Source organism: Kogia breviceps, chromosome 15 (genome assembly GCF_026419965.1).
Source record: "Kogia breviceps isolate mKogBre1 chromosome 15, mKogBre1 haplotype 1, whole genome shotgun sequence".
Lineage (NCBI taxonomy): Eukaryota > Metazoa > Chordata > Mammalia > Artiodactyla > Physeteridae > Kogia > Kogia breviceps.
The window spans coordinates 12,223,783-12,249,075 of NC_081324.1; the positions used below are offsets into that span (position 1 = coordinate 12,223,783).

The 25,293-nt window shown below is 46.1% G+C and overlaps 1 protein-coding gene across 5 annotated transcripts in view; it reads left to right on the forward strand.

Annotated features, from left to right (window-relative positions):
• The window catches only part of BCL2 (BCL2 apoptosis regulator), a 182,674-nt gene extending 166,445 nt beyond the window's left edge, over positions 1-16,229 (forward strand). For 2 of the 5 annotated variants that reach the window (XM_059041306.2, XM_067014636.1), the window contains one exon: positions 10,881-16,229. In XM_059041306.2, the coding sequence (XP_058897289.1) occupies positions 10,881-11,015 (135 nt within the window). In that variant the 3' untranslated portion in view covers positions 11,016-16,229. Of the gene's footprint in view, positions 1-2,800; positions 3,487-10,880 lie in introns of those variants that run through there. The other 3 variants (XR_010836745.1, XR_010836747.1, XM_067014638.1) reach the window with 3 other exon arrangements.
• The last annotated feature ends 9,064 nt before the right edge of the window (positions 16,230-25,293 follow it).

Sequence of the window (25,293 nt, forward strand, 5' to 3'; positions counted from 1 at the left end):
GTTCCCTAATTCCAGAACTTTTTTATCACTCTGGAATAAAAAAAGTCCTGTACACGTTAGCAGTCACTCTCCAGTCTTCTCTCTCCCCAGCCCCAGGCAACCACGAATCTACTCCTGTCACTATGGATTTGTCTATTTGGGACATTTCATAGAAATGGCATCATTACAATATGTGACCATTTATGCCTGATTTCTTTCACTCAGCATAATGTTTTCAAGGTTCACCCATGTTGTAGCTTGTATCAATGCTTCATTCCTTTCTATGGCTGAATAATATTCCATGGTATGGATGGTACCACCCTCCGTTTATTTGCTCATTAGGTGATAGACACTTGGGTCATTTCCACTTTGGGCTATTATGAATAATGCCAATGTGAATATTTGTGTACAAGTTTCTGTGCGAACTTATATTTTCAGTTACCTTGGGCATATATCTAGGAGTGGAATTGCTGAGTCATGGGGTAACCGGTCAACTCTTTGAGGAACCACCACCGTTCTCCACAGCGGCTGCACCATTTTCTCTTCCCACCAGCAACGTGCGCAGAGTCTCCAATTTCTCTTCCTCCTCGTCAGCACTGGTTATTGTCCACTTTTTACTTTGAAGCCATGTTAGTGGGTGTGAAGTGGTATCTCGCTGTGGGTTTCATTTGCATTTCCCTAATGATGGATGAATGTCTTTTCTTCAGCTTATTGGCCATTTGTATATCTTCTTTGGTGAAATATCTATTCAAATCTTTGCCTGTTCCTTAATTAGGCTACTTGTCTTTTTATTGTTGAGTTGTAATTATTATACTTTTTTTGCTCAATGTACTTTCGTCCTAACAAAATATCGTAAGGTGATATTTCCCCCCAAGCAGTGAAAATAGCATAAGCCCAAAGCAAGAAGAGGTCAAGCGCCAGAAAAGGCAGGGCACTCTAGCCAAAAGAAGGTAGTGGAATGAGGAAGGTCAGGAAGAAAAATGAAGTAACTTTGTTTTAAAGCCAAAACACTACAAGACGGCTTCCTGTGGCCTCTGTGCCTGTGAGGTCCTGTGGAAGGCACCCTTCGAAGGAGGACAGCAGACTTGGTCTCCCCCCTCCTCCCCAGAGCCCTGCAGGGTATACGCACCTACACACACAAAGTGCTTTGAACGTGTTTAGAGAACTCTCAAGCTCAGCAAAGCTGCTGTGAATGCGTGAGAATATCAAGGAGCAATTCTTACAAGGCAGGCCTGTGTCTTACTTAGCTTTAAGACTCCTCAGCACCTTATAAGAAAATGTTTGGTTCCGAATGCATCAGCAAGTCAAAGATGAGATTTCGAGGTCTCGTATAGATATGGCTTTAGTCTCGTTTTGGTTTCTTATCCGCACCTGATGAGCCAGATGACCCAGTCATTTAACATAGTTTTTAGCACATTTTGCTACAGATGCGTTACTTTTCCCAATTCCACAGACATCTTTTGAAGCTCTGGACTGGCCTCGCCTCCTGGCAGGAGGGACCTAAGCCTACAGGTGGCCAAGTCCCCACCCCTGCAGTATTTGCATGGCTAGTGCAGCCGGGAATCTGCCACTGTACTTCTCTCCAGATAGCAGTGAACCCCAGCCCCAGGGCGATTAGACCAGCAGAGCCTCCTGAGACTCCTCCAGCAGGTGGACAGGGCCAGCGGCCTTTGACCTGGCCCTGTGGCTGCAGGGTCCCCAGAGCAACAGACTCCTTTGCAGGTTAGTTTCAAACTGTGCCCTGCTCTAGAAGGGAAGGAACCCTTGGGGTTCTCGTTTTTTTTTTCTGCCCTCCCTCGCTCCTGAGGGCCCCTGCCTGATTTGCATCCTCAGCTCAATTTGCATCACAAAATACACCCAAACTTCCCTGGACCCGCTGTGGTAGGCAGGCCAGTTGTGTTTTTTTGTTTTGTTTGGGTTTTTCATCTTCTGCCATTTCTCTAGCAGGTTTCTGGTTACATCCAGATGACACTTAGATTAGGTTTCATTTTATGTCCTTGGCCTATGATTCAACTAGCCCCTCCCCCTGGGCCAGAGTCCCTCCAAGATCAAGCCCCCTTCACTGGAGGTGGCTCAGGGGGGCAGCCCCTGCAGTCCTTGTGGAAGGACCAGCCTGCCTCTCAGGTCCACTGGGCACCTCGATCTGCAGGCAAGGCAGCTGCGTGTCCTTCAGTTGCATGCTCTGAGGTTGTTGGGGTTTTTTTTTTCTCCTTCCTTTTCCCCCAAACCCGGAATCAATATTTTGGGAGTAAAAGGGATGGGGAGGAAGGAGGAAGAGCCCCAGGGGACAGAAGTTTGCAACCGCCCAAAGCAGCTCTGTTCTCCAGAGGGAACCCTCCAGACTCATTCAGCACCAAGTGGCTGCAGAGGAAACCCTGCCGGGCCAATGATAAGGGGGAAATGGAGTCACTTCCTTACCAGCTGCTTTATTCAGGTAGAAACAGCCCTCACTTCCTCGCGTGTGCTGTGCTGGCCACCGCTCCCAGCGGCCTAGCCTCCTGCTTCCCCTTTTGAGCATCACTGCCTCCGGGCTTTAGAGAGAGCCCTCCTCTCTGCTGTGTGTGTGCCTCCCTCTCTCCTGGGGCTTGCTTGTCAGTTGGCTCTGGGCACTGGAAAACCATAGATCATGTTTACTGGGAATGAGTCTCAGACCCCTTAGTAGAATCCGAGACTAGTGACCACTGGCGGTCTTTATGTTCCCATGAAGGTCCAGGATCGACGTGGGGCCGCTGATCATCTCCCATGTCTTGTACAACAGGCACCAATGCTGCCTCTCTTGTTGTGCCCAGGATTATTGGTTTTTTTTTTTTTTCACCTCCAGGCAGCATTTTCAGTCTTCATAACACGGCTGGAATCTCCCTGACAGAGGGATAAATGGTCCGGTGAGTTTGGAAAATGCCCGACAGCTTATCCCTCCCTTGGAGACTCACAGGGCATACGTGTGGGATGATATTCAAAACAGTTAACGACCGATATGGCACAGGCACTGACCAGTCAGATCCAACGCTGACCGTTATGGACCGTCTGAACATCAGTTCCTCACAGGAAGACACTAAAGGCTGCTGCTGCAAAAAAGGCAGCGGCTTTTGTTTAAGCCCATCATTTATTTGTCCTTTGAACATGCTCCTTTTAAAAAATATCGGCTCTTAAGATACATTCGGAAAACCTGTTCTCTAGTAAAAGAAATCAGTGTATTTCAGTTCCACAAACATTTGCTGAGTGCCGAATATATGACAGACACATGCTCCAGGGATCCAAAGATAAATAAAACAGGGTCCCTGCACCTCCAGGTGCTAATCATTGAATGGGGGAAGACAGACATGTAAACAGGGCCTGGCTGAGGGTTATTCAACTCAACCCAGGGGCTTGGAGAAAGCTGCCTGCAAAACATGATTGCACTGAATTCCTGAATGAACTAAAATGAACTTACACGTGACAGAGCTGAGCAAGAAACTAGGTTGGGCCAGAGCACTGGGAGCCTTGGATGTCATGTTAAAGAACTTGGAGGTAAGCATGGAAGTGACAGATTTGATTCTGAATAGATCACTCTGCCTGCAGCAGCGAGAGGAGATTGAAGGGTAGGGCATTAGACTAAAGGCAGAGAGATCAGATGGGAAATCCTAGCAGTAATCCTGGGGGGAGAAATAGTTAGGTGGTGAAATCAGTGGTACATATACTGTCCCGTGGAATCCCCTTGGCCTTACCACTTCAGAGCTCTCTAGCTTGACCTCCAACTACAGGAGATACGGCATCTGGATCTCTTGCCCCAAGGGCTTTCTCTGGCCTCTAGAGACCGCTTCACCTGTGCACATGACTGGCCAGAAGTGCTGGGATATTGATACCTCCATAGGAGCAACCCTCAGCCAATGAATGGAAGGAGGTGGTGTATAAATACCCCAGCTCCCTAGCCGCTCACTGGAATAACGAAATGTGCGTGTTCTGCACTGACCCCCCAGATTTCCCAGCAGGATTCAGTTCCAGTTGCCAGCAGCAGTAACTTGCTTGACAAGGTAACTCATGGCCACTTTCCCTTCTCTGTCTCACTTCCCCACTCTCCTGCTAGTGTTTCCTGGGGTCACCTTCCACATAAACTGCTTACACTCCAGTCTTTTTCTTTGGGTCTGCTTCTGGGGGAACCCAGCCTAAGACTGTGGGGTTTACCTGTGAATGAATGCATGGGGGAGAAGAGGAAACATCTATCTAGGAGACTCTCAGGGTGTGGGTTGACTTGACAGCACAGACACTGTAAAGGTGAGAAGAGAGGCCAGCTTGCTGGAGGGGCTTTGATGACTCCAGTCTGGACAGGCTGTATTGTAACTTCTGGTGGGTCATCTAAGAAGACGATTGGAATAGAAATCTGGCTGTCAGGGGAGCAAGTGGGGCTGGATATAAAGGTTTCAGAGACATCCTCATGTGGGGGGGTGTTTAACACCATGAGAGTGAAGATTAGCCGAAGAGAGAGAAGACGGTCCAGGCTGCTCAGGGAGCATCAAGTACCCATCGGGGCAGACAGAAGAGGAGGTGCCCATGAAGAGATGGAGAAGAAATTCTCCAGGAGGCAAAGGTTTACAGTGATCTCAGCATCCAGTGTGTCAAAATGTTCAGTCAGGTATGATCTGAAAAGTATTCAGTGGATTTAGCCACATGGAGGGTATTGGTAGTCTCAGGAGCGTGGTTTCAGAAGCGCAGTGGAGGAAGCGGCCAGGCTGAATGGATTAAAATGTGGTGGAAAAGCAGCTGAAGAGAGTAGATTAGCAGTTTGTCTTGGGGGGAAAGAAGAGCAAAGGTAATGTTTAGGGTGGAGCCCAGCATCAGCGTGGACATTTTGAGGAAATCTGAATGTTTATATGCCAAGGAATTAAGAGACAGGAGGTGGATGAGGTTGACATTGTAGTTGGGAGCTGGGACAACTGATGGAGGAAGGTTCCAGAAGCAACAGGAGACAGTGGAGTAAGGGAGCAGGGTGTAAAGAGCAGGGGAGGACAGATAGAGATGTGAGTTAGTGGGTGCTCCCGGATAGGAAACTGGGGTGATTCTCACCCCATGGCCCGATTTTCTCAGAGAAGAAAGAGGTGACATCAGCTGTTAAACAGTGAGGGGGACACATGAGAACAGTGGTGGCTGTTTGGAATAGTCATGGAAAGGAGCAGAGCCAAGCTCTGACCCAGGGTAAGGGAGTGCTCAGTGCTTTCTAGAACTCACTGAGTCTGGAGGCCATGAATTTACAGCAGCCCCCATCTGCCTGGCCAGACGACTTTCTTCAGCAATGCTTGGAAGGCCAGAGGTGACTGGCGGGCAGGATGGGGTCAGGGTTGGGTGGGAGGAGCAGGGTGAGGGAGCAGGGAGACAGAGCCAAATGCCTGCCAGGGTCCTCAGCCAGCGAGCACAGGAGGCCGGAGATGCGGACGCAGCCTCTAGTCCTCCTCTGCCTCGTAGCAGCTTATTAGTACACACTGTGAATAACTTACTCTCCCAGTCTACATTTCATTTGCCTCATTTATATAAAAGGTGTTATCATTACTAGGTATTGCCACACAAGTGCAGGAGGTAACTGCCTGCTCAGTTTTGAGTTACTATATTTTGCCTTTTCCATTTTCTTTCTTTTTTATAAATTTATTTATTTTGGGCTGCGTTGGGTGTTTGTTGCTGTGCATGGGCTCTCTCTAGTTGTGGCGAGCAGGGGCTACTCTTCGTTGAGGTGCGTGGGCTTCTCATCGCGGTGGCTTCTCTTGTTGCGGAGTGTGGGCTCTAGGCGCATGGGCTTCAGTAGTTGTGGCACGCGGGCTCAGCAGTTGTGGCACATGGGCTTCGTTGCTCCACGGCATGTGGGACCTTCCCCGACCAGGGCTCGAATCCGTGTCCCCTACATTGGCAGGCGGATTCTCAACCACTGCGCCACCAGGGAAGCCCACCGTCTTTTCTATCTTCTAACTCTTGCCCTCAGGTTGACATGAGGGAGGTGATCCCCATGGAGATAAAATGAGAAAGCCATGACAGATAGAAAATATCAAAGGCACTTGATAGCAGTGTTCAGTTTCCTGTTAGCGACATCTGATTTTCCGTTTGTTCTGCCGACAGGACCTTCTGCTCTGTGCAGGGCAGAAAATGGCAGCACGCCTCCATTTAGTTTAGTTCGGTGTGCACACAGAGGCATCCCCTCTCTAGATTGGAAGCTCTTTGAGGGCAGGATGACTTCCCCCACCTAGGGTCTCCCATGATGATATAATGTATCCACAGAAGTCAGCTCAAAGATTGTGGAATGTAGCTGAAGTTCTGATTTGTCTACAGCCAACCAAGACCACATTAAGTTTCCCCACGGCGCAAGCAGCAATGAGGGCCAGCATGGAGCCAGGGGCCTGGACTTGCAGACATTGGCTTCCTTGTTACCTGTTTCACTCAGTGTTATGCTGGGAACATCTCTCCTTGCCAATAAACATAGGGTATAATTTTTAGAGACCGACCCATATTCCATTATCATATTTTCAGATATTTTTGTTGTTTTCGGGTTTTATTAATTTTTTCAAGATAAATAACTAGAAGCAGAATTACTAACAAAACGCCAGTATTTTTAAAGCTTTTGCTATGCATTGCCAAATATGAAAGGTCTCTCCATTTACCTGTGCCTGGGAGTCTATCAGTTGTGTAAGAGTATCTGGGGCTCTCACCACTGTTCCTACCCCATCCTTTTCAGCAGAACTCAGTATTCTTTTTTCAGTTCTTGCCAATCTGATTCATTTTTAAATCTCGTTTTATTTGGAACCAGGTTTAGACGAAACTTTTTGAAGGATTCTGAAGGGGAAAGGAAAATGTTGGAGGGTGGGCTGCCGTGAGGGACCTGTATGTGTGTGTCTGTGCTGGGGAAACGGGGGAGGAGAGAGAGAGAAATAGAGGAAGAGGGGGAAAGGAAGCGGGGGAGGGAGGGAGAAGGGGGTGAGAGTGGTCCCAATGCAGGAGGGATGATACTTTTACCGCCTCCCCCCAACTTTCCCTGGCTTAGGAGTCTTGCGTCTGGTCTGTTCCCATCCGTCTGTCCCGTCCACAATCTCCCTGGCTTACTTCCAGCCCTGCCGCCAGGGTCCAGGGTTGGGATGTTGGCCGCCCTGCCCCACTGATGCCAGCCCTGGGTGGAACTCAGACTCAGACCATCTGTGGCCTCTGAATTTGTAGTTTGTGGGGAAGCTGTCTGCAAAAGAGCGCGCGGAGCTGGGGCACTGCCTGCCTTCTCTCTGACGTGAGAGGCCAACAGGAGGAAGGACCCTTCCCTGGGGACTGGCTGTGCCCACCCCTGAGGTCAGGCAGAGCCCCTGCCAGTCCTGACATGAGCACGGGCTGCCGCGCCTTCTGAATATATAGGCTGGGATTTTGTCCGAATCACGTGACGACGCCCCAGGTTTTCTTTTTCCCTCTTTGTTGCTTTTAATACATAAAATGAGCATGTGTTTATTTAAAACAGCTTTCAAACTTAAACAAATAATGACAGACTGTTCAAACAGACTTCGGAAATCACCCTAATCAGGATGTTTGAAAAAGCAAGAAGACTCTCCATGAAAGTAGCTTTTAGGATCTTCAGTCCTGAAACAACAGGGTCTGCTCTGCACTTTAGAATCACAGATGGGCAAACCGTAGGAGCCAGATTCCATCTCAGGGGGTTTAAAGAACGCCCCTCAGCCCTACAACCTGACTTAATCATTTACAAGGAAGTAGAGTCGGGCGTGTGTTATCACCAGAACACATGACAGGTATGTTTGAATTCACAGTTTCTATAGAAATCACAAAGCATCTTCAGAACCAAAAGCTGACACTTTAGAGGGAGCTAGTAAGTTGTTCCTGGAAATTAGCACCTGGAGGGAAAGGCAGTTTTAGGAGGGATGCAGCAGGTGAGCAAGAGGACAGGCCAGAGAACAAGGTACTGTTTCCACTAGTCACACTCTGGGCCACATTTACAAATGGCCTCAGTCATCTACGTTTATCTTCACAACAACCAATTTTTATGGGTGAAATAAATGAAGCTCAGGGTTGGGTAATTTGTTCAAGGTCATAAGCAATAAAACGTCAAAGCTGGGATTTCACCCAGACCCTCTCCCCCGAGTTCAGAGCTAATTCCCAGATCCCTGGGGCTGCGTCATCGTCTCTGTGCTCATTCTTTGGGTTAAGAGATGCTTCTTTAGCTCATTCCACTTTAGAAATGATTTTTTTTTTTTCTTTATAGTGCACATCAGAAACGGGCCATGAGGTCCGTTAGAAGCATAGTGATTAACGTGAGGGGCTGGGGCTTGCGGGACGGAATTATTCTGGCCCCGGGGAGTTGGGGGTATTTGGTACCTGCTGGTACTGTGCACCAGACAGAGCAGCCTGAGTTTGTCGCTGCTTCCTCCACTTTCCCAGGACGGCTCCTGGTCTGGAAAGGTCAGATGGCCTAGGCCTGAGCCTGTTTCATATTCTGCCACGGAAAACTCCACTGATAAGTAAACGGATGCCGGGTCCAACCACTGACCCTCTGCACATCAAGCCGAACTGCGTACTGCCCAGTGCTGGGACTCTGAGGAATCTGAGGTGCCCTTTGGCTGGGCTCCTGCGGGTTCAAGCCTGCCCATCCCTCAAGGAGAACAGCACGGAGGGGAGGGCTCTTAGACGTTTGCTGGTGTGTCTGTGGGATCCCGGGATGCACTTCGCAAGAGGCAGTCTCTCTAAATAGGTCCTGACCCCTTTCTGCCCCATTTGTCCCACTTACATGTAGGGAAAGTGGGAGGTGCCTTGACAGACAGCCGTTGAGTGTTAGCTCAGCTTTGCGCTAAGGACACTAAGCACATGTTTCATTTATGTCTATTGCCTTGCTTGCTAAGGCTCAAACTTAGAAAATGTTAACAATAGATTAAGAAAGAAGAAAACCCTTGCGCCCTCTCCTGGTAAAAGTTAATCCAGTACATCTGAAGGTATAGCTCGCTCACTTATGGGGGAGCAGTTATTTGTCTAGACTAAGTAATCTTGTACTGATTTGACCAAAGCTATTGACACACTAGATGGACCATTGGGTCTTCCTTAGGCTGTGATTACAGAGTTTCTTCTAAACCTTTCTTCGCAGGGCTCCTCGGCCTCAGCACTGTTGGCGCTTTGGGGTGGATAAGTTTGTGGTAAAGGGGCTGTCCGGTGCCTCGCGGATACTGAACAGCATCCCTGCCTTCTACCCATTAGATGCCAACAGCACGCCCATCCCAGACCACGACTACCAAAAATGTTTCTAGGCATTGACAAATGTCCCCTGGGGGACAAGACCACTGCAGTGAGACCCACTGCCCTAAATCCACGTCTGCCTTTTTTTTTTTTTTGGCCACACCTTGCAGCTTGCAGGATCTTAGTTCCCCGACCAGGGATTGAACCCACGCCCTCGGCAGTGAAAGTGCTGGGTCCTACCCACTGGACCGCCAGGGAATTCCCTCTTGTTTGCCTTTTGTAAAAGGTGCCACTGGTCACAGAGCAACCAGTGAGAGAGTGAGAATGGCTCCACACAAACCTTTCGTGGCTGTGGGGAGCAGTTCTGATGATTGGTCAACTGAGTTCACCTCTGGGAATTTGTCTAAAAAACTCCAAACAAGTAGACAAGAATTTATGTATAAAGCTGTATCATAATGTTGTTTATGAGAGCAGAAGTTTAAAACAACCCAAATAAAGAATTGGTTAAATAAAGTACAGCATAGACATAGACATATAAACATATATGGTGGAATACTATGCAGTCATGAAAAATAATTGTGTAAGTTTATATTCAATAACATGGGAATTTTCCCTAATGATGCCTTAAACTCTCAAGACTACTGCAAGATGTCCAGAGGTCTTTGTATACAAAAGGAATAATTTCAAGAAGGCAGAGTAAGCATCTAGGTGAAGTATTAGGCCAAACACAGAATTCAAACCAATGTTTGACTTCAGAAAACTTTACTCTTTAATTGAACAAACATTTCTCAAACACCTACAAGTACCAAGACCACACATAGCACTGGGAAGACAAAGATGATACCTGGTCCCTCTACTGCAATACTTGCCCCAAACAGACAAAAACACGGTAAACATCATCAGACCCTCCTCCACACAGTGATGCTGGATGTCTCCGTATGTTACTGTCTCCCATAGTGAAATCGTGTGCTCTAATTCCAGGTTTGGGGGCCTAACCGGAGCTACATCTTGTTTTCCTCTTCATGCCTGATTAATCACACCAAGGGAACAACATTTCAGTTACTGCTTTATATATTCAGATATATTTAGAGTTGTCCAAATACTCATCGGGTCCAAACATGGAATCTAATCCTCCCCAACAAATCTAAGAAATGCGCATTCAATGGTCTCAGCTTTTCTCCTACAGCACAAGAACAAAGAAAATGAATCCATACGACGGGTATGAAGAATAAATAAAATAATGCATGTCAGGCATTTGTTACAAGTGCCTGGCATATAGCAAGCACTCAATAAAGGAGTAGTTGGGTTTTTTAAAAATTATTTTTACGAATGGTCATGCTAGCTAAAATTGCAAAGCCTCCCGTATTTCTAACTGCCTTTGCTGTTTTACCTTTTCTCTTAGCACCTACCACTCTCCAATACACTATATGAAACATGTGGTTTTGTTTACTGTCTATCCTACTCCACTGGGTCAAAGCTTTTGCGCTTTTAGCCTATTTCATTCACTGCTGTATCTCTACGGTGTCTGGTACATAAGTAGGGTCTCAAAAGATATTTCCTGAATGAAAGTGAAAAGAGTGGGTCTGAAGTCATTGCCCCCAAAGTGCGTTTGACCTTTCCCCTCACCCTGCTGCAGGTGCCCGGCCCTTCAGATGCCTTTCTCCCTGTCATCTGGCACTCCTTCCGTGCTGCTCTAATATTCGTTTTCTTCCCTCCTCTTCCCACTGCAGGATGCCTTTGTGGAGCTGTATGGTCCCAGCATGCGGCCCCTGTTTGATTTCTCCTGGCTGTCTCTGAAGGCACTGCTAAGTCTGGCCCTGGTGGGAGCTTGCGTCACCCTGGGTGCCTATCTGGGCCATAAGTGAAGTCCACAGGCCTGCCACAAACACATATGCAAAAGGTTCACTAAAGCAGTAGAAATAATATGCATTGTCACTGATGTACCATGAAGCGAAGCTGTGGTCTCTTCAAAACAGAAACAAACCACCACCAACAACGAAAAAACAGCTTTCAGGCTCAACGTCGAATCAGCTACTTACTGCCAAAGGGAAATACAATTTATTTTTTACATTATTAAGAAAAATAAGATTTATTTATTTAAGACAGTCCCATTGAACCTCCTGTCTTTGGAAACCCTACCACTAATTAGTAAGCCCCACCTGGATGTCTCCACCTGGTCTCCTGTGCCTATAAACACGGATTTCTGTTCCATGTTGTTGGCCCAACTGACTCACCATCTGAAAAGCAAACAACTTGACAAAGGACTTGACTGTTCCGGAAGCCGGGTTTCTGGCTGCTGGAGGTTAGGAAGAAGGTGTTCGCTTTCTTTGCCTTTTTTTTTTTTTTTTTGCCCTGGAGGCTGTGTTCTTAATAGAGGGAAGGTCCTTGGAGGGGAGACCATTCTTCCCTGGCCTGAAGAACAGGCACTTTGCATATGGTACACACCCGGTTGGAAGAAAACCATCGGGAACTTCAGATGGACTTGGTATTTGCCAAGATCTCCACCCCGAAGGACAGTGACGAGAAAAATGCCCTTAAACCATAGGAAAGTATTTTTTTAAGCTACCAATTGTGCCGAGAAGCATTTTAGCAGTTTATACAATATCATCCAGTACCTTAAGCCCTGACGTGTATATTCATATATTTTGGATACGCTCCCCCTCCAAATACTGGCTCTGTGTATGAAACAGAATCCTCTGGAATGCGAGGAAGTGAACGTTTCGGTGACTTCTTCGGCATCAGGAAGCATCAGGCCGCCACAAGTGCCTGCTTTTCCGCAAGAGGCCGCGGTCTGCTCTGCCTTGCCCCAGCTCGGAGACCTCGTCCTGGAACCCAGCCTGGCCACTCGCTGGCCTGCTCGAGGGGTTTTTAATAGAGCCAGAGCCGTATGGTCTGCGAACGTCTGGAAGCTGACGGAGCTCAGAATCGCGCGGGCAAGGAAAGAAGGCAGGAGGCCTGGGCCTGCTACCCTGGGGCCCCCTGGTTAGGCGCCTGTCCACGTGGAGCGTGGAACCCGGGAGCCAAGGCTCTTCGGGCGTTTATCACTATGGAGGGAAGGAGACAGGCACTGCGCCTCTGCTCGCGGAGGGAGGCGGTGATGGCTGGGGAGCCCGCCCCCCAAGGGAAGCGCCTGCGTGCGCCTTGGCTGCGCGGCTGCCAGCCTGCCCGTGCAGCTTAAAGCAAGATTTTAAAGACTTTGGGGAGGGTCATAAATCCTAAAGGAAGCGTTAAAATGGATTAACTGACCTATGTCTGTGGAATGACGATGTAAAACATTATCTTGTCATACTAGTTTGGTTTTATTTGAAAAACCTGACAGAGTGGGGAAAAAAAGTTCCAGGTGTGGAATGTGGGGATTATCTGTACATCCTGGGGAGTTAAAAAAGAAAAGAAAAAAAAAAATCAGTGCTGGAAAACGCTAGAGAAGTAGCAAAAGAAGTGAAATCTCCAGCTCATAAACTAGAAATATTTTTTCAAGTTTAGAATCAGCCTTGAGACATACGTGGAATAACTGTGGCATTATTGCATTATATACCATTTATCTGTATTAACTTTGGAATGTACTTATGTTCAATGTTTAATGCTGTGGTTGATATTTCGAAAGCTGCTTTAAAAAAAAAAAGATTACATGCATCTCAGCATCTTTTTAAAAAATTGTATTTAGTTATGGCCTCTACACTATTTGTTAGCAAAAATGATCATTTTTTTCCGTTTGAGACTTTTGGCTCTTAATTCTTTACAAGCATTTCTGAGGCGGTGAGATGAGCCCTGGTTCTCCGCTTCCTGAGAAACCCTGGAGCTCGCTGGCCACCCAGCCACTTCGCTTGAACCGAGTTACGTCCACTTCCGTGTCAACAGAACTATTTATTGTGAGGGACGTATCTGTTGTCCCTTTGACCTTGTTGCTTAGGTTTACTTGTCCTTGGCCAAATCAGAATTTAACTCACATCATTTAGGATTGCGTACATGTTTGGTTAAACCCATGAGGTTCATTTGGCTGGAAATCCAGATGGAAGATGACCAGGGGATTAAATTCTGGCTCCGATGGTTTGCCCTTTAGAGATGGTTTCCGTGCCCGTTTCCACGGAGACCTGTCTGGAGCCCTCCCACCCTCCTTCCATAGGGTCTTTCTCCGTGGCCGTCCTCAGGTCTTTCCTGAAATGCAGTGGCGCTTACGCCCCAGACGGAGAAAGCAAGAAACCCATGGTATGAAGCCAGACCTCCCTGGCAGGCCTCAGGGAACAGGACGATCAGACCTTTGAATGATTCTAATTTTTAAGCAAAATATTATCTTATGAAAGGTTTACATTGTCAAAGTGATGAATATGGAATATCAAATTCTGTGCTGCTATCCTGCCAAGATCATTCTAATGGAGTCGGTTTGCAGTACACTCCAAGTGGCGAGATCCTCCAAGCTGCTTTAGAAGTAACCATGAAGAACACAGACATTTTTAATATAAAGCCTGTTTGTCTTTTGTTGTTGTTGTTGTTATTGTTATTGTTCAAGCTGGGATTTGCAGAGTGTTCTAAAAATGTATATATAAAAAAGGTCACAGGGGCTAATTTCTGACTGGTTTCCTTTTGCTGTGGGGTTACATTATCTGGTTTTAATGATAAATGTTCCCGGCCACCTGACCCCAGAACTGTACAGTATTGTGGCTACACTCTCTCTAAGAGTAGATGAAGTTGCATTTTTCTTGTTGTTAAAAACATGTTAGAAGCAATGAATGTATATAAGAGCCTCGACTAGTCATTTTTTTTCTCCTCCTTTTTTGCATTGTCTCAATTATTTTGCAGTTGGACAGCAGAGACCCATTCCTACCTAACGGGTGTGGAGGAGAGAATCACACCTGAATTACCATCAGCGTGGTGCACATGTTGGCCCAGGTCAGGGTTCAATAGAGCACGTGCACTTTCCAAATGGAGGTCGAGGGCTCTAAAAAAAGCCACAAGGAGAAAAGCACCCAAGAACCTCCTGGGTCCTCCCAGGCCCTCGCCGCACAGACAGCCCGAAAGAGAGATCAAAATGACAGCTCGCATCTTCTGCAGCAAACAGCTCATCTCAGATTTTGCAGGCTTAAGATGTGGCTTAAAGTCACATTTCGAATGAAGGAAGCACTTTGCTATAGTTCAAGCCAAAAACCAACAGCCTCTGCCCCAGATCACTTATCTCTGTCTATTCAGATATGACCTTCCATTAAGATGTGACTTTATTTCATTAGTAAATGTTTATGCTTATCATTTAAAGACCTAGTCCTGGCCCAATGTGGGAAATTAGGAAGTGATCATAAATCAAGAGGAGTTCTAATAATCAGGATTAGACATAAATATGTAGGACAGTCCCAGCACACGTCTGGGTTTTTCGCATCGAGGATCTATGGGACAAATAGAATTGCAAATTGTCTATATTGTAATTAAACTTATGCTAAAATGATGAACTTATACATGTGAACTTAAATTCTAATTTCGACTGTACTTCTAAGGCAGCGGCTGTTTTTATGCTTCCTTATCACTTATAGTTAGTAATGGACACCTCCTCTATCAGAAAAAAACAGGAAGGGCTTGAAATATAAGCCATTCTAAGGAAATTAGGGAGTCAGTTGAAATTCTATTCTGATCTTATTCTGTGGTGTCTTTTGCAGCCCAGACAAATGTGGTTACACACTTTTAAGAAATACAATTCTACATTGTTAAGCTTATGAAGGTTCCAATCAGATCTTTATTGTTATTCAATTTGAATCTTCCCAGGGATTTTTTTTTTTTAATTATTATGGGACAAAGAACATTTGTTGCAGGGTTGGGAGGAAGAATTTTCAAATGAGCAAAACATTCGCAAGATTGGATCAGGGTGCGGAGGCTTTCAGAATAGCCAGGACTGTAGGATGTGAAATGCAAGCAAGTGAAAACTTCACTAGGACCAAAGTGATGCCTCCGTGAAGGACCTTATGCAACAAACAAGAAACGTTTTCAAGTTCTGTGGTATATTTAGCTTCTAGAGACAACAGAACAACTCAAAGTCCAGTCCTGCATATGGCAGTGCAGATGAACCAAAACTCTTTTAAACATCTGCCATCAATGGTAATGGTATTAATTTCAAGCCTGGACATGTCAAATGGCTATTTAAACAATAAATTTGTAATTTTAACCAACAGGATATTTAATGAAAACCTTCTGGTTGGTAGGGACATCTATTTCTAAATACTTACTATGCACAATATGGGGAGAAAAAAAGTGAGACTGAACTGGGTAAGTAATAATACAAGTTCCTTATCCTTACCCAAAGAATCATCCTGTTCCATGTCTGTGCTCACAGGACTGGCCTTAGACAACCATGAAATATGCATCCCACGGGGCACAAAGAAAACCAGATGGAGTATGAATGGTATTGCCCCAATCCATCATGACTACCCCAGAAAAATAACTGAAAGGCAATATATATCCTATTGATGACAAGGTTGTTTAGGGTCCCAAGGTAAGCTCAGCAGACAGAAACACTTGTGGAAGATGGAAAGGCTTAATCAAAAATCCCGGGACTGTTACTAAATATGACTGTAGTATATTAGTAACTCCGTGTCCCTAAACCTTTTAGGGAATCTGCAGTGAGCCTTCCAGCCAGCTCATTTCATTAAGTTTTTGCCTCTGGGGTAGCATTGAAAGGAGTGATGGCCGATCACATTTCTTTGGAGGAAGCTTGTGTTTATTATACTATCTTCTTAAGTTTTCAACCAAGTTTTGCTTTTGTTTTGAGTTACTGGGATTATTTTTGTTTTCAATAAAAATAAGTGTATAAAACGTGGTTTTGTATTGAAAGCTTTTGTTATCAGGATGTTCACACTTCTCCCTTCCATGGGCTGTTTTTACGATGGATACTTCTTAGGGGTGGCTGATATCCTGCAACGCTGTACACACACAAAATATATGATAAGTGTACTTTAGATAGTTAAGATAAAGTAAGTCTCTGGTTGGCCAGCATTAAATATAATGGCATTTTCTTTGTATTGTTGGGGAAAGCCACACTGCCGTTCAACTTTCTTTGTCCAGTTAATATTGTGAAGAAAAATAAAGTACAATGTGAGATATCGGTTGTGCCCTGGAATTGTTTGTGATGCGGTGATGTGATTTTGCCCTGTCATTCAAAGACCTTCTTAACAAGCCAGTAGAGCCACCGGGAGCCTGACTGGTTATGAAGCCCTGGGGGGGGGGGGTATGGGATTGCTCAACGGGTAAAGCCACCTTAGAAGGAGGTTTTGTTTCTTCGTTACTAACCCTTCTGGTTTGGTTCAAGGTGGACCAGCCTTGCGTTCTACTCCCATTGTTGCTGCTGGGTATGCTCCCTCATACCAAGTGAAGATCCCAGCCTCTGATCCGTAAGATGAAAGATGATATAAAAATGAGAGAAAGAAGCTAAAAATTCTGGTTTGAAATGAACGTTTTAAGATAACCAAAGCGGTCACTTGTTTTGGAGCATAGAAATCCTAAATAGCCGGGCACCTTATGCTTCCCTCTTATACTGCTACCCTAGGAAGGCATCAGTCCTCCAAGGCTCTTCCCTTCAACTCAATTAAAAGGACTCCGATAGCAGCATCTGCTGGCTGCCAGCCCTGTACACGTAAACACCCCCAGTTCTTATTACCTCGGAAGGTGGGTACTGGCTTCTCCTATTATATAGGCGAAATCTGAGACTCATAAAAGTTAATATGCCCAAGTCCTCAAACCTCGTGAATTGCAGAGGCAGGATTTGAGCTTGTGGTCCGGCTACCTCCCAGGCCCTTGCTTCTCTTCTCAATCAGTGGTCTTCAAACGGCTGCACATGGAGCCTTGAGGCACCACATTTGCAAGAGGTAAGCAAGCTTGGGGTGTTTACAGGAATCCGTGTTCTTGGCACCCCAGGGATGCTCTGTCCTAAACTGTCCTCCGTGAGAGCACTCCTGCGGTCAGGCCAGTTCTCATCCCCCACCTTCCCTTTCACAATTCTCTGTCACAGCTCACAAAACAGAGGCGCACACAGCTGTCCCTCCCGGAATTTGGCTGGGAGGCGCTGCGCCCTGTGCTGGCCTCCCGCGCCCCGGCCACCCACGGGGGCCAGTCACACCCGTCTCTTCCCAACTCCAGTGAAGTCAAGTTTGGTAGCTTGAAATCGGCCCTGGTGGAAGTATTGACACCATGGAAATGAGCACAAGATACAAAATAGAGCTTTTTTTCCCCCCTCTTCTTTGTTTCTTTTTCTTTGTTTTTTTCCAGAGAGCCAATTTACCTGCACACCTCTGGGCCCTGTCCTGGGGATGTAAAACCCTTCAGTTACCAAAAGGTATGACGTGAAAGCCTCGGGCTGTATTAGACACTAATGCCTGGGAAACGAATCCTTTGACAAATCACTTTTCCAGTTGGTTGCTTTCAACGAAGGTGAAAGAACACCTAGTCAACACGGCCACCTGTCAAGCTGGCAGGATATGGGTTTGTTTTTTTAAAAATATGATTTCAGAATATAACTCAGAAATCCAGAGTTGTGTAACATTACTATACAAAACTTCCACTCCCTTGTGCTTGGTATGTGAACAGCTCTCCTTGAAGCTTACATCCATAAAATCAAAGAATGGGTCTGATGGTGAACCCTAGCTCTTTCTAGTGACAGGTCATTTCTATTTATAGATACTTGTCCTTCTTGGTGGGGAGGGGGAGGATGATAAACCAGCCCCATTGATCTCATTCACACCTGTATTTCCAATAAAATTAAAAATCTAGATTTAATAATGGTTTATCAAAATGTGTAATATATTTGTATATTTTTACTAGTTGGGTAATAATAATAATTGTAATTATTCAATTATTCAACCTAGGAACCAAAAAGTAAAGCCTTATGGTCACAAAAATTCATAGTTTACTTTCGTTGTAGAAAGTTATGACAGGTTAACCAATTTTAAACTTTCAGTTGTAAGACATATCATATTAGGATAAAATGGAGGGTAGAAATATGAATTTTAGGGAAGAAAAGGAAAAATGTGAAACTTCCTGGGGTCAAAAAATAACTTGTTCCTGTTTTTTTCATGTAACCGAAGCTGAGTATTATGCATGATTATTGTTATGGTATTTAGATTCCACTGTCTATAATGAAAAAGTGATGCAACAAAGTTATTTGTACGATGTCATTTGCTAACATAACTTCTCAGGCAAACTTGTCATTAAGTACGTGTCAAAATTCTACTTCAAACTGGCCTCAATTCAGGGATTGTCAGAGACAATCCAGAGGAAAAAAAAAGTGGTCCCACAACCAAAGAATGCCCGGAGTCTGATGTGTCTTAAGATAGTGAGTGGGGAAGCCTAACTTCTCAGGATTTCTTAATCCCATTAAAGTCTATCTGGAAATTACTCAAGCATTTTATCAAGAATCATAATTACTTCACGGAAGGGGTTATAAATTACATCATACAAAAAAAGTTCTGACACAGAGAGTTTCGGGACAATCTTCTTTCCCATACTATTCACCGTGCATTGGAAAGAAAATCCTTTGCAACTATTTATATTTAAATTTTAAAAGTTAAGGGCTTCCCTGGTGGCAATGGCTGAGAGTCCGCCTGCTGATGCAGGGGACGCGGGTTCGTGCCCCGGTCCGGGAAGATCCCACGTGCCGCGGAGCGGCCGGACCCGTGAGCCGTGGCCGCTGAGCCTGCGCGTCCGGAGCCTGTGCTCCGCAACGGGAGAGGCCACAACAGTGAGAGGCCCGCGTACCGCAAAAAGAAAAAAAAAAAAATTTTTAAAGTTAAATGTCAACTTGAACATGTGGAAGGGTGGTAAATGCCTTTTCAAACTCCTTTTAATGGAACATCAGCAACTGTTGGAAGACTCCTGCCCTGTCTGCCCCTCTAGGCCCTCCCCCTGGACTTTACTGGAAGCTCCAAGGTGGATGGGGAAGGGGCAGAGGATACACTCCCTCCCCCCAGGACCCAGCAGGTAATTGGGTAATGATAATTGTAATAAATATTCATTCCAGGAACAAAATAAATAAATAAATAAATAAATAAGCCTTGGCGTCCCCAAAATTCAATTAAATGCACATGCTCACTTCTGTCATAGAAAAGCGTGAGAGGCTAGTCAATTTTTAATGTATTATTTTTGTTGCAAATCTGTGTTTTAAAATTCCTTTTTTTTTCTTTCCCATTAAAAAAACACAGAACTGCAGCTCATTGCCCATCTTACCCCACTTGTCATTTGTCTGTCTGTGTGTCCTTGGTTGTATGCTCCTGTATCATTCTTTTTTTTTTTTTTGCGGTACGCGGGCCTCTCACTGCTGTGCCCTCTCCCGTTGCGGAGCACAGGCTCCGGACGCGCAGGCTCATAGGCCATGGCTCACAGGCCCAGCCGCTCCGCGGCACGTGGGATCCTCCCAGACCGGGGCATGAACCCATGTCCCCTGCATCGGCAGGCGGACGCTCAACCACTGCGCCACCAGGGAAGCCCTCCTGTATCATTCTTAATCTATGCTGCTGAAATATCTGAGCCCACATCTATAAGGAAAGGCAAATCCCAAAGCAGTCAGGGCCTGTTCTTTCCTTCTTTCTTTTCTCACCCCCGGGCGATCTCTGACTGGTCTCCTACAAGTTGATGAACGGATCCAGTGGTCCAACAAACGTCTGTTGAGCTCTACTCCTAGGAAAGGTGTGGGACAGAGCTCTATTCAGGAATTATTAAGACCCAGTCCTTAGCCTCAGGAACTCTCTATCTAGTGTCTTGTCTGTTTGGCTTTTTTTTTTCTTTTTTTCTTGATAAAATATTTATCAAGTCCAATTGAATAAGCTCCTTGTTTTCTGGGGTCATCTTACATCAATCAGGCTAACTTGCTATTTATATCACTACACATTCTCTTTCAAAGTGGGTTGTTCAGGGGCAGGTTCCCACAGACAAGAAAACGTAAACATTTCTCTCTTTCTAGCCACGATTTGGAACTTTCTGTTGGAAACAACTGGCTTAGATGCTACGTAGCTGTGGACTTTTTTTTCTGCATGCTCTCTCTGTTTTTCCAAACTTTTGAGCCCACTTCATCTCAGAGCCCAGCAAGCAGGAGGGAGTAGAAGCTGCAAAGACCGTGAGGAGAATTCAGCAGCAAGTAGCCCCAGGGTGGCTTTGATCTTCTCCCCCGAGGGGAGCATCATCTCCTGTGTCCATGTGGAACTCCTCAGCCAGGGTACAAAAGAGAAAAGGAGGAATAAAATATTTATAGGAAAATTATTTCTCATAAGCAAGCATTTGTTCTAAAAGTTTTTAGAAATATAATTATTTGTCTCCTTCTTGGGTTTTTCTGTTTTTAATATGAGACACTTTCAAGTCCCCTAGCTGAGTTTCCAGGAAGCAATAATCCATGTTGCCTTGGGTGGAGTTTAGGAAAGAAACTAGGTCTCAGGAGTGAAAATGTTTCCATTGAAATTGCCACATGGAGCTCTTGCTGCTTCTTCAATGTTCTTGCATAATGTGAGGCCCCATTCCCTAGGGCAGGGTGGACCAGCCCTCCCCTGGCCCTCTGCTGTAGGACTCTCTGTCCTCTTTGAGACCCAGCTGCACTCCTGGCCTCACTTACCCTCACCTACCAAGTCTTATCCAAACGGGAAACCTCTGGACCAGTGCCATCCAACAGAAATAAAATGTGAGCCACATTTGTGATTTTTCATCTTCCAGTAGTCGCATTAAAAATTAAAAATAGTACATGGAATTAATTTTAATAACATTTTGTTTGACCCAATATATCAACATATAATCAATATGAAAATGACTGAGGTCATTTCCATCCTTTTCTGTGTGAAGTCTTTGAAATTGGTGTGCAAATGACAGTTGGAGCGCGTCTCAATTCAAATGAGCCAGATTTCAAGGGCTCAATCAATCTCCGCCTGGGGCTGGTGGCTCCCATGTTGAATGGAACCACTCTAGACTCTGTGTACAGATGTTTTACCGCCCACACACGAACAACAGGCCTGTAAAATGCCTTCCTCTGCCTGCCCCCATTTCCCCTACCCCCATGCTAAGTAAGTTGGGAAGGCTGAAAAGCATCTTTCTCTCCGACTGCCTCTGTTAGGGGAACCACTGACGGAATCCGCCCGCCCTGGCCAGGCACAAAAGCAACCACTTGCATGAGTTACTTTACAACACGAGCTCCTGGTAAGGAACTAACAAGCTACCACCAACAGAAGCATTTCAGAAAAGTCAAAGGGAGAGAGGATACGCCAGTCCATGTGTCCTACCAACTCCCAGGACCTTCCTCGCTGGGATCCATCTTGGCTGGGCGACGCACACGCCACCGGGAAGGACCCTGGGTCAAACCATGGGCCGAGCAAGATGACTGGCCGGAAGAGACAACCCGGAGACGAACGCCATTACCATAAACCTGAGACCGCGAGCCACGTGGCGGAGCAGTCCTTCTGGGTTCACTCACCCTGCTGCTCTCCGCCCGGGCGCCCCTTCCTAATAAAGCCTCTTGCTCTGTCACACGTGTCAGCACGTGTGTCTCCCCGGACCGTTCATTTCCGAGTGTTGGGCAAGAGCCCACTCTCGGGCAGGCCCTGGAAGGGGTCCCCCTTCCTGCAACCCTCAAACCCTCTTTTCCAGACTTTCCCAAAAGAATTCTTACTTTTGAAACATTTGCTGTTAGGTCAGAAGGGAAACCAGATTGCGGTGTGTTCAATGAAAGTATCTCAAGCCCTAATGGTGGGCTTCGAACACTTGCTATCAGAAGACCTGGATTCAAACCGTGGCTGGCTAGACGTATGAGCTTGGGTGAAGCATTCCACCTCTTTGAATCTTAGGTTTCTCCTCCGTTCAGCAGAACTGTACCATGTGTCCTGTCATGTCCTACCAACCCGCTGAGGCAGTGGCGTGAAGATCAAAACGGTGAATGTGAAGGGGTTGAGGTGCCACCCGAAATAGAAAATCACATGATTTATTATTCCAAACTATTAAAAGCTGTGCAGCCACAGAAAATAACAGCCCGCAATATTTACAAAGACAGGGTAAGGATTTATATTAGGAAGTTGAATCAAAGAAGCAAATTCCTATAATTACCTACAAGGTCAACAATTTTCTTAATTATTTCCAAACCTTGACTTTTCATTTTTATTTACTGAGAGAGACACAGAAAGAGAGAGAATGATAAATGACCCCCAGGATAATAGTCAACTGTGGTCCTTGGAGACGGGTACTCATCATGAGAATCCATCTTGATAATGGCCAGCTATAAACTTAGTAACTATCTTGACAATGACACTGCAGAGAACACTGCCTTGGACCTTATTTTCAAAGACCAACAATTTGAGATGCCTGTGGAGAGTTCCTGCAGTATCTCTACCCCGTAACTACCTGGATAGTTCCTTGCCCCAATAGCTTTCAGATTAGTAACATTAGCTTCTAACATTTCCTAGTTTTCTTTAAAATGAGATCATGTGCAGGGGACTAGGGAAATATGTTGTCCTCATTCCTAAATGGTTCTCTGCCCAGTGTTACTTAAAAACAAAATTCCAGTTTTGGACTTCCCTCGTGGCGCAGTGGTTAAGAATCCGCCTGCCAATGCAGGAGACACGGGTTCGAGCCCTGGTCTGGGAAGATCCCACATGCCGCGGAGCAACTAAGCCCGTGAGCCACAACTACTGAGCCTGCGTGTGTAGAGCTCCACAACAAGAGAAGCCACGACAATGAGAAGTCCACGCACCGCGATGAAGAGCAGCCCCCGCTCGCCACAGCTAGAGAAAGCCCTCGCACAGAAACGAAGACCCAACACAGACAAAAATAAATAGATAAATAAATTAATTTAAAAAAAAAAATTCCAGTTTTGGACTTTTCCCATTTGCCTTCACTAATTACTTCCCCTATGTTCCACCCAGTGGTACCACAACGAATTCAGGTTCGAAGAGAATTTAGTCATTATGTCATCACACTATCCCCTACTCGTGGGGAAGCCGGGTACATACACTCCACAAAGACAGAAACCAAGAAGGGTCTTGGGCTTTCCTCAGCCACAGCTGTTGTCACTCTAACCTGTTCCCATGTGACCAAATTCATCCATGTCCACGTCCAGGAGCACAGAGCATGTTCTTACTCTGAAACCCACACCCGCCAGTTGCCTACTTCACAGCCACACGGCTTGGTGACATATTTCATTCGCCACTGTCACATTATCTGAGTACCTTAGGTGCACCTGCAGCCCTTCAAATGCCACCAAGATCATGGCTGTGCGGAGCTAGAATGCAGGACTTCAGTCACACGTCTGTGGGTCCCCAAAGCCTTCTGGGATAAGGGACTCAGAAGCATCTCCTTGGGTTCCAGCAATCCTAAAATGCTGTACCATAATTTCTAAGAAGAGATGCAGCCACTTCCAACCATGCCAAGTTGGCTTAGTACAGTGTAGTGGGTGTGCTTTAAGTCAGATGTGGGATCCAGCCCTGGCTCTCATAATATACTTCATATGCATAATATACTTCATAAAACACATGATAAAACCATCTATGACTTACTTGACATCCACTTTGTTAAGTGCCTTAGAAACACTGTCTTATTTAAACTGTCACAGCAGCCCTATGAGGTGGGTACCATTATCATTGCATTTTATAGGTCCCACTGGGTTAAAATCAAGGTGTCGTCAGAACCATGTTCCTTCTGGCAGCTCTAGGGGGACTCCACTTCCTTGCCTTCTCCAGCTTCTAGAAGCCTCCACATCCTTGGCTCACGGCCCCTTCTCTGCATCATTCCAACCTCATCACACCCCTCTCTCACTCTCACTCTGACCTTCTTGCGTTCTTCTCATAAGCACCCTATGATGCCACTGGGCCCACCCAGACAACCCAGGATTCTCCCCATCTCAAGAGCCTTAACTTAATCACACCTGCAAAGTCCATTTTACCATATAAGGTGACATATTCATACATTCCAGAGATTAGGATGTGGACATCTCGGGAGGGTGTCATCATTCAGCCTACCACAGTAGAAACCAGGGTTCAGAGAGGTTAACTTATTTTCACAAAGCCTCACAGCTCATAGTAGTGGAGCTGAGGTTTGAGTTTTCCAACTACATTGGACTTACCTTTCTGAGTTCACCAGTAATGCCTTTGAGGCCAAACTCAGCACAGTGTCACATGTGTAAAGTATCATCTTCAGCCCTGCACCTCCCCAGCCACGTTGGTTCCCACGACCACCACAGCCTGCACGGTCAGCTCCCAGTGATCCGCACACCTCGATGCAGAAGCCCCGGCGTTCAGGGAGACCATCATCTGCAGGGTCAAGGTCTGGTGCCAGAGCTGCCCCTCTTCAAAGCTCAGCCTTTTCTTCCCAGCCGCAGCCCAGCAGTTTCCTCTGGTTTCATTTCATCTTGCTTCCTGTGCATGTTCCATGCACACCTCACTCCCACTCCAGAGCCTTTACGATTCTTCCTATGCTGTCCTCAGAGCACACAGGGATAATGCCTTTTCTACAGATGGTTGTCTCTCCATTTCCTCTTTAAGATACATCAGGAGTTAGGAAGAATATCTGGTTTAACTGATGATCATTTCCAAGGAGCATGGATGCACTAGCCCCTGGCTGGTCAGGGTGCTGCGGACTAGAAGACCCATTCCAAAAACCGCATAGCACATGTCCAGGCTGAGTCTAGGCAGGAGAAGGGCTCACCTTGAGAGGAGGAAGATACTCTTGACATTGCCACCAAGGCCTTGCCTTCTGTGCCACTTTAAGCCTCCTTCCTGACTATAAGAGAACTCAGGGAGCCCTTGCTCAGCCATGCAGGGCAGAATTACAAGAGGCCAGGATACTACTGTCGGGTTTGCTAAGCCTCCAGCCTCTGGGCTCTGGCCCTCGTTTGCCCCGCCCTGTGGTATTTGACGGGTGCTCCGGGGCTCATCTGTTCTTCTTGGACTTGGTCTCCTGTTTTCTGGGTCCTCCCCAGTTGGTTTGCTATTTTGGGATGCACCTTCTTATCATGTAATTCACCCGATACACTGGCCAGAAGTTCTTCCACTGTCCCAATACTCAGTGTCTGTTCCATAAAAATCACACCCAAGGGGCACATCAGCCTTTTATGGTGTCTTCGCCAACAACTCTAAGCCCCTGAGTTAGAGAAACACAACTCACTGTGACAAGAGAAGATGCCTTGCTGCTTTCTTTGGTGTTTCCTTTTTG